This window comes from Primulina tabacum, chromosome 14, assembly GCF_025594145.1.
Source record: "Primulina tabacum isolate GXHZ01 chromosome 14, ASM2559414v2, whole genome shotgun sequence".
In the NCBI taxonomy this organism is placed as follows: domain Eukaryota; kingdom Viridiplantae; phylum Streptophyta; class Magnoliopsida; order Lamiales; family Gesneriaceae; genus Primulina; species Primulina tabacum.
The window spans coordinates 32,349,432-32,358,625 of NC_134563.1; the positions used below are offsets into that span (position 1 = coordinate 32,349,432).

The following is a 9,194-nucleotide window of genomic DNA, read 5'->3' on the forward strand; positions in this document are numbered from 1 at the left end:
TTATATATCTTTAATTTATAAAGTAACTCTTAAAATATATTTAATTAATTTTTTTAATTCATTAATATTTCTAATGAATATCAATATATTAATTATTTTAGATTTTAAATCGATGTTTTAATTATTGTGTTTAAAAATATTTTATAGAATAAATTAGTTGTAGTGAATAAAATAATGGAGAATATTTCGAGAATATACTTTTAGTTTATAGCATAGAGTTGATGGATTGAACTTAAATTTTGTATTTGATATAAAAATGATACTAGAAGTGGAAAGATAAGGCAGTCCACGGCAGCAACTATGAAAGGGGGAGGAAGAGACTTTTTTTTTTGTCTGAAGTTCTCAAATAAGTGGTCAATCGGTTGAGTGAATACATATGAGATACTGAGACAAATTAGTGAGAATTCAAGAAAGCTTGAAGAGAGAGACGAGTGAATCCTCAGATTGTAATTGCTTTGTATCAAAAGAACTTCAAGAATAGCTTGTGTCTTGTTAGTTTATTCTTTAAAGTTCTTTGATTGTTGCTTGTGTTCTTGATATTCCATCTGTCCACAGTTGAAAGAAATAATTCTATAATCTCTGACACAAATAATTTATATTTTTAAAATAAAAACAATATAATTATTGTGTATATGTGTGATATAAATAAATGTATTCCCGGACACATATCGATGCTATCGTCATCATTATAATGTCTGTGCCACACGTCCTTCCGATAAATGGTGAGACGTGTGAGCTGCAGTCACCATCCCCAAATACCAATGTGTGGAAAATTGTACTTCTCCCGTAAATGTCAGAATTCAGCAACCCTGTAATGCTGCCACATGTCTCTCTCCATTTCTGCATCTCTCTCATGAGACACGCATATATGTTGGATCCCAAGCTCAATGTTGAAACCGTGCCAAGAATAATCAACAGAAGATTCGTGGATGCTTTTGGTTCGTCTATGTTTGGTTACGAGTCGAATCCGACATAACGGTAACGCTTCGCTTTCCATTGAATATACGCTGGTTTAATGGGATTCTTCTTTTTCTCCCAAGAATGTGTTTTCTAGAAAATTTCAGGTGATTCGAAGGGTATATTTGTGTAGTTGACGATTGAGGGAATAAAATGGGAGGAAACCCACCGGGGATTTGTCTTATTAGGAGCATTAGGGGTAGTGGTTGGACTCTGAGCACGTACAGATATGTCGTTTTGATCGTTACTTTCATAGCTTATGCTTCCTCTCATGCTTCAAGAAAACCCAGTAGCATAGTCAAGAGTGTTCTTGATCCGGAGCCAAACCTTAACTCGGTCAGCTTTCGACCTTGGCCGGTTGGCAATGTATTTGTCAAGGAGGAGTTGGTGGTGATGAGTGATGAAGATACGATTAAGAGAAACAAGGGTTGGGTTCCTTTCAACGGAAAGGATGGGAGGTGGAAGTTGGGAGTGATTGATGTTGCATTTCTTTCTTGTTATTCTGTGGGAATGTACGTGGCTGGGCATTTAGGTGACACATTGGACCTACGGTTATTCTTGACCACGGGTATGATAGGGAGTGGCACTTTTGTGGCGTTGTTTGGGATGGGTTATTTCTTTGATGTCCATGTGTTTTGGTTCTATTTGGCGATGCAAATGGTCGCGGGGTTGTTCCAGGCTACAGGTTGGCCTTCCGTAGTCGCTGTTGTAGGTAACTGGTTTGGAAAAAGGAAGAGAGGACTTATAATGGGTATTTGGAATGCACATACTTCGGTTGGTAATATTGCTGGATCGTTACTTGCTGCCAGTGTTCTACAATATGGATGGGGTTGGTCTTTTATCCTTCCAGGCGCATTTATATTCACGAGTGGGATAATTGTATACTTATTTTTGCCTGCTTACCCTGAGGAGGTTGGGTTTCCTAGACTAAATGGTCCATCTTCCGAGTTCGTAGCGGTACCAGAAGATGTAGAAGCTCAGAGAACGGAAAAGTGTGCCGAGGGCAATGAGGTGGATGGCAGAAATCTGGCCAATTCTGGAAATAGAAGAAGTGTTGGACTCCTTGAAGCTTGTTCAATACCAGGAGTTATTCCATTTGCATTGTCTCTCTTTTTCGCTAAGATGGTTGCATACACGTTTCTCTATTGGTTACCATTCTACCTTAGCCAGACTGGTATTTTCGAAGCTCTTCACTTGATGAATATATCTTATTATGCCCTTGATATATGTTTGCATTTCTATGCAGTTTCCGTCGTATTTAATCAATATGCGTCCACAATATATAGGGAAAAGCTCTCTCCAGAGCTATAAGCCATCTTTACAAATCAATCTAAACATAGAACTTTATCTGTTTTGGTTTTAACCTATCATTCTAAACACAAACTTTTTTGTATCTTTTTTAGTTAATTGACAAATAGTTGGATGTGTTGTCTTGCTAACTACTGTTTTCAGCGAAGTTACAAGTGAAGATCCTCTAAGACCAAAATTGGGGATGCCAGAATTGAACCATTTTTGTATGATTGCCTAGTTGTTAAAAGATTCAAGCCAAAGGAATCTCATTAGTTGTCTAGTTGTGTAGCATAAGCTTTAGTCATGTTACGTATAATAGCCTGGCGGATTCTATTCAAGAACTATTGTTGACGAAGTAAAGCGTCACTCTGTTTGATTTTCTTTTTTTTATTATTTGGAAATGCATCTGGGAATGCTTCTGAGCTCGTTATCACTTCTCATGTTGTTTGTTTGTCAATGTTTAAATCGATTTCTTGGCATGTTGATTGCACAGCCATCGAGGGACACTATATGTCAGTAAAGACGGCTGGAAATCTTTCGACTCTGTTCGATGTCGGAGGAATATTTGGTGGGGTTCTTGCTGGTTATATTTCTGATAAGCTAAAAGCTCGAGCTACCACAGCTGCCAGCTTCATGTATGCTGCGATTCCGGCAATGCTTCTATACCATAGATACGGTAGCACATCAAGGGCTGTTAACATTTTGCTCATGATGATAGCTGGTCTGTTTGTGAACGGGCCGTATGCACTCATCACGACTGCAGTCTCTGCTGATCTCGGCACTCATAGTTCTTTAAAAGGCAATTCTCGAGCACTTGCAACAGTTACGGCTATCATTGATGGTACGGGTTCTCTGGGTGCTGCTCTAGGCCCTCTTTTGACCGGATTTCTTTCATCCAGCGGATGGGATGCAGTTTTCTTGATGCTCATAATTGGTGCTTTCGCTTCCGGTCTGCTTTTATCTCATCTAGTTTTGATCGAATTAAGAGAAAAAGTAACCAAACATTCAGAGAGGAGACGCAAAAATCTCACTGGTATATATTTCTTATACTCTTAGTCTTTGGGTTTTGCTGGAGCACGACGATAATCCAATTGCGAGAACCCATTGCTTTATTTCAAATTTGTGTTGCTGTTACAGGGCCTGGATCCAATATTCCCCTTTTGAATGACCAAGGATGGAGGAGTTAATATGGTAATCTTTGCTTCAAAATCTAAATCGTCGTGAATAAAATATTCGAGGAGTTTCCTGCGAAACAAGAAAAACTACAACGGTTTACGGTGGGCAAATATGCTGCAACAGTTCATTAAGGAATCCCTTCCAAACATACCTACACTTGTGTTACTGTTCTGTTTGTCCTCGTTCTTCTTCGAACAGAGAGGGGAAATACACGCGTAGTCTTACGATTTGTTTTTGTGTATCATTATTTTTATTGTTTTCGTTGTTATTATTGTTTATTTGATGGACGTATATATGTTATCATCAGATTTTGTGGTTATAATTTTGCAATTCATTACATATTATTTACTGTTGTTATACGTGAAGTTTGTGGGATGGATTAAGTGTGGCATAGTCTCTGGACGAAAGATGTAAAATATCTCTGTTACGAACCTTTTTATAATTTTGTGGATTCTTTTAACATTTCTGAAAACAAAAAATCCAAGCCTTAATATATATATTATATGTTATCCGGTACTTCTATTCAGATTTGAATAGATTTCTCAAACCTCCAATTCTTTTGGATTTAACTCTGAAGATCCAATTTGATCTATTCTCTCTGATACAGTACCAGAACAGAGCATTCTATTGAATTGACGTCCATCTATCTTTATTCCATATGATGTTCGGCCTTGAAGCCTGTAAATGTGCTTGGAGTCATTAAACTTCGCAGTCGTCTGCTTCGTCGTCTTCTTCGGACTTGCCTTCAAGTTTCATATTCTGGTACCATTTGGCACACACGATGTATATGATCAGATCAATAGCCGTCAACCCGGCTAGAAGAAAGTAAAACCGGTCTAGATGACCCTTGTTAAGGTTCCCCGGGATCCATCCGGGCATATTATCCTCGGACGATATCTTGATCACGATAGAAACAAGCAAACTGCTTACGTAGTTCCCCAATGAGATGGAGGTCATACACAAGGCGCTCCCGAAGCTCTTGAGCCCGTCTGGCGCCTGCGCGTTGAAAAACTCCAACTGACCTACATACATGAACACCTCAGATGCACCGATGAGCGCGTACTGAGGGACCTGCCAAAAGATGCTCAACGAGCTTGACCCTTGACAGTGTTTACAATCCTTTCTAGCATACTTGAGCCTGTAGCACTCGACAACGCCAGCAGCGATCATGGCCAGGATCGCTATAACAAGGCCGATTCCCATCCTCTGAAGCTCGGTGAGGCTTTTTTTACGGATCCTGAATACGATTGGGTCGATTACTCTTCTGTATAGGAATATGAAGAAGGCAACACTTAGGATGTCGAAGCTGGACATACTTGCTGGTGGGATTCGGAAGTTTGAGATCTCCGTGTTCATTGCGTCGCCTTGTTCGACAAAGAGCGAAGCCATCTGAGTGAAGACGACCGAGTAGATAATGGTGCAGAGCCAAATTGGGATCAGTCTTAATATGCATTTGACCTCTTCAACTTGGGAAATGGGACATAGGCGCCAAGGGTTGCGCGCATTCTCGTTCATGTGGTCCGAATCTCGTGAGGTTACATACGCTGCTCGGTCCAAAAACCTATGCATTCAGTGAAGTCTGTGTTAGCTTTGATACAGATGGATAGACATTGTAGGGTGTTAAAATCACACGTACTCAAAAATTAATCTGCATATACATTTACTCACTTGAAACCATGAGTGTGGAGCATTTTCCGAGCACCTGTGTTCGAGTCCTCTTTACCGCTGTCCTCGCATAGATTATGCTTGCCGGGAGAGAAACTAACCGACAACTTTTTTGTAGCCGCGACGAAGACCTGGCAAAACCGGGACAGGGGATTGCCACTCGGCTTAAAATGTCGATATCTACTGGTACCTGCAACAAAGAGTACAAGAGCTGCGAAAGCGGATGCTGTAGAAGCCCATAATCCAAGTGCCCACATCCCTTCATCCTCAAAGAAACTCAAAATGGTATTCGAAAACAGGGACCCGATGTTCAATGCCAAATAGAAGTAGCTGAAAAAGGCGACTTTCGAGTGCCCTTCTTTCGGGTGCTCTTCATCGAATTGGTCGGCCCCAAAAGTGGCGATGTTAGGTTGGTACCCTCCATTCCCCAGAGCAACCATGTAGATGGAGATATAGAAGAGACTAATCTCCCAGCTCGAATGGGATTCACAATGACTCGTCTCTTTTCCACAGCCATGGGGTTTGAGCAAGAAAATTTGTGTTGATAGTGAGAACAACACGAGCCCCTGGAAACCATACAAACATATTAACATTTTGATAGTTATTTTATAATAGAACCTTGAGCTTTCGAACATAACAAACATAAGATATTTAAGTTTATTATAAACAATTTTATTTTATTTTTGTAAATTATATAATGTATTCCTTAATTATAGTATATATATGTTTAATATAGTACTTACGATGACAAAGATAATCTGAAAAATTGCACAAGTCTTGTATCGTCCCCAATAAGAGTCGCTAAGGAACGCGCCGACGAGGGAGAATATATACACCGTTCCCGTCCATTTGCTTACGCTGTTGGCTGCATCGGCATTGTCTTGCTGCAAAACCCTAGTGAGGAATAACACTAAGTTCACCCCAACTCCGAAGAATGCAAGAGTAGCCAAACCTTGATTCACTACACACAGTTGAACAAGGATAATCACTATTTAAGTACAATGAAGTGAAACTTATAAAATGATTGAATCTGTAATTTGAAACTTACTTTTAAATTTTTTTTAAAAAAAAACGTAATTAGAACATATAAAGAAATTGGTTCTAGCTTATTACAACGATTGCATCTTAATCATATTTAACTTGCTCGATCAAAAAGTTCGCGAGCGGGTAATTTCCTTGATTTATATCTTTCTTTAGTAGTTAATAACACAAAAAGATTAATAGTAGGTGAATAATCTTTTTCTGAACTTTAATATAAAATATGTAATTTATATAAAGAACAAAGAATATAATCATTATTTAATAATTATAGTATATTATACTATACCATATATTAGGAAAAATATATACTTCTATATATAAGAACAAATTTTGGTATCTCAAATATACAATAATTTTATTTTATCAGACAAGAACTGCATGATAACTAATTTAGATTCCCAAACACTCCAAAATTTCCTTCTAATCAGATAAATTTTCCCTACGATTAATGCTCTTATTTTTGTACCTCTAAATTGTACCTTTGTTGAAGACCAAATTGACAAACAACTGACTTTCTTGAATAAGAAAGAACAGGTTTCTAAAACAAATTAACATAAATATACGATACGACGTTTTAATGAATGGTGTTTAGAATTGGAGCACCTAACTTCATCACATCAAAATGTGAAAAAATTAGTGGTTATTTATGCATAAAACCCAGGATTTTAACAAATTTCATTAATGAAACAGAAGTGATTTGATATCGTCTTTTTCTCATTCATATATGTTTTTATTAAAATTATTAAGTTCACCGAAAATTCTTGGAATCGAATTTTATTGGTTTGATCCAATATAACTTTAGTTACACGTAATGTTTAAGAAATACACACACACGCATATTTATACACACAAATACCACATAATTCCGTGTCTGAAAAAGGCTATCTTATATAGAAACCCCTTAAATCTAATATATCTAAGTTTTTAAGAAGAGTAGGGTTTGAACCTCATCAACACACAGACACATATAGACATATGTATGTGTGCGTTTATGTATCATGAACCTCTGCAAATTCGAAGCTAAAAAAAATATTAAGATTAGGTCTCTTGAGATATAGTACCACGGGTCGACCATACTCATATTTACAATAAAAAATAATATTTATATTTTTTCATGGGTAAACCAAATAGAAGATCTATCTCAACAAAATGACCCATGACACCGTCTCACAAAAATTTTTGTGAATATATTTTATAGAGATCGAGGTCAAACAGGGTTGTCTTACATATTTTTATGAGTCCACTATGTGTGAGTACTGTACCACATGAATGGGTTTTCAATTAGAAAAGATCACAAAACCGACATAAAATAAGAGTGAATTTGGGAGATTTTCCATACTAAATTAGCACTGATATATTATGAAAAATATACCTTGAAAAATAAACAAAAGGTGTTTACTGTAGAAAACTTTTAAAATCGAAACTAACAGTAAAGCCTACCCTTCATATACCTAATTTAATCGCCAATCAATGTGGAGAGAGTAGAACAGAAATCTGAGTTAAAGAGTTTGACACACACCAGAAAAAATGTCATGATCAAGTCTGATTTACTAAACACCACAGTCCACAATTATTATATGGGAATTAATGGTATCGCATGTACACAATAGAATAATCATTACTATTTATCAAAACCTTTTTTTTTCTATTATAATAATAATAAAATTTTTTAATGCATGGTACGAATGATTTTAAAGGTTATGATTTATTATCACAATAAAAGGCGCATAAAACAGACGATTAAGTGGATACTAATTCGACCCCTCTCTTTATTAATATTATATGGAATTGTGGAAACATGCAAGGATATCAGATGATGAACTTGCTTAAAAGAGATGGCGAGAAAAGCCGAACTTAGTTATATATTGTGGATGTAATACATATATATTGCAATTTTGCATGTATATATATTGTGGTTGTAACACACATACACACACACACACACATATATATATATATATATGTATATATATATGTATGTATATATATATGTATGTATGAAGGACTTACAAAGAATTATAACTCCCGCAACCCATTTTCCACTTTTATCTCTTAATGCTGGCTTCCCATGCATATCAACACTTCCATCGCCGGTAAACCTTTCTTCTTCCCCCTTCAAATGAACCTATATATCGGAGAAAAAAATTAAAAAAAAAAATCGTGTTTATATTTATTTGTTCCATTTCGCGAAAAAGTAAACTATTCAATTAAAAATAATGGACATATACAGCTAACTAAGTAGATATGGGAATTGACTATAACCTCCTTCGATACTATTTCTAAGGATGATGCCATTTGATGAAGAGAAGAAGCAATTGTATATGTTCGGTTTTATTGAATAATTATGGGAATAAAAGGCTGTTGAAAATAAGTGGGAGTTTTTGGAGGGGTATATATAGAGGTTTCAAAGCAAAAAATGGACGGCTGACACTGGAGAATGAAGTATTGGAAAACATAGAGATCCCAGTTGGCCGAATATTGGCTACATACATTATAGTATTATCATATGTTGTTTTGTTTTTTTATAAGGACGGTCAATCTTATTATTGGCCCATGGTCACACTAGACCTAACATTTGTATTGATTTTGTCTTTGATTTGTTTGGTCAGATTTGAGACATTAGCCTATGAGCTTTAAAATTAATGGTTTACCCACTATGGAAATTGAGTTTATACGTATGTGTACATCTTTCTGCATGTATTCATCCATGTATATGTGTTTATCAATGTATGCTTGTGTATGCAAATTTAACTTCGTGCTTCTTTGATTATAATCGAGTTAGAACCAGATGAAAGGTGTAAGGAAATTTAACCACGTCTTTCTTTCATAATTAGGTTGATTCCTAAAGTCGAAAAACATCCATTACAAAATGGAGAACTACATGTTTTTGTCTCACAACTTTCACGTTTTTTATTTTTGATCTTGTTATAAGTGAATTCACGATTTACTCCACTAACTTGCAAGTTTTTTTTCAATTGTAGTCATTTTAATCAGAGTGTTCACGTGACACCGAACACGTCAACAATATCAGGCGTCACGTCAATATCTTACGATGCTATGTCAGC

General features: G+C 36.4%; 2 protein-coding genes across 3 annotated transcripts; one reads left to right on the plus strand and one right to left on the minus strand.

The window, feature by feature from the left end:
• Positions 1 to 705: 705 nt before the first annotated feature.
• LOC142524391 (putative glycerol-3-phosphate transporter 4) lies at positions 706 to 3,488 on the plus strand. Of its 2 annotated transcripts, none has more exons than XM_075628351.1 (4): positions 706 to 978; positions 1,065 to 2,131; positions 2,741 to 3,280; positions 3,385 to 3,488. In XM_075628351.1, exons 2-4 carry the CDS (start codon positions 1,111 to 1,113, stop codon positions 3,432 to 3,434), a joined length of 1,611 nt encoding a protein of 536 aa, XP_075484466.1. In that variant the 5' UTR covers positions 706 to 978; positions 1,065 to 1,110; the 3' UTR covers positions 3,435 to 3,488. The 2 variants fall into 2 exon arrangements, with proteins under 2 accessions (XP_075484466.1, XP_075484467.1); XM_075628352.1 differs by having other exon boundaries at positions 1,091 to 2,131.
• Positions 3,489 to 3,827: 339 nt separating this feature from the next.
• Positions 3,828 to 8,523, minus strand: LOC142524390 (protein NRT1/ PTR FAMILY 7.3-like). Its single transcript, XM_075628350.1, has 5 exons — positions 8,392 to 8,523; positions 8,140 to 8,254; positions 5,832 to 6,049; positions 5,092 to 5,654; positions 3,828 to 4,984 (listed from the first exon to the last, which is right to left on the minus strand). Exons 1-5 carry the CDS (start codon positions 8,422 to 8,424, stop codon positions 4,123 to 4,125), a joined length of 1,791 nt encoding a protein of 596 aa, XP_075484465.1. The 5' UTR covers positions 8,425 to 8,523; the 3' UTR covers positions 3,828 to 4,122.
• Between the last annotated feature and the right edge of the window lie 671 nt (positions 8,524 to 9,194).

Bases quoted from the DNA above. Each gene is read 5' to 3' on its own strand.
- LOC142524390 (XM_075628350.1), bottom strand. From the start codon at position 8,424: ATGGCATCATCCTTAGAAATAGTATCGAAGGAG. The intron at 5,655-5,831 runs GTAAGTACTATA...TATGGTTTCCAG, and splicing joins TTCAGATTATCTTTGTCATC to GGGCTCGTGTTGTTCTCACT. The intron at 4,985-5,091 runs GTGAGTAAATGT...CTGAATGCATAG, and splicing joins CTCCACACTCATGGTTTCAA to GTTTTTGGACCGAGCAGCGT.
- LOC142524391 (XM_075628351.1), top strand. From the start codon at position 1,111: ATGGGAGGAAACCCACCGGGGATTTGTCTTATTAGGAGCATTAGGGGT. The intron at 2,132-2,740 runs GTATTTTCGAAG...TTGATTGCACAG, and splicing joins ATTCTACCTTAGCCAGACTG to CCATCGAGGGACACTATATG. The intron at 3,281-3,384 runs GTATATATTTCT...TTGCTGTTACAG, and splicing joins GAGACGCAAAAATCTCACTG to GGCCTGGATCCAATATTCCC.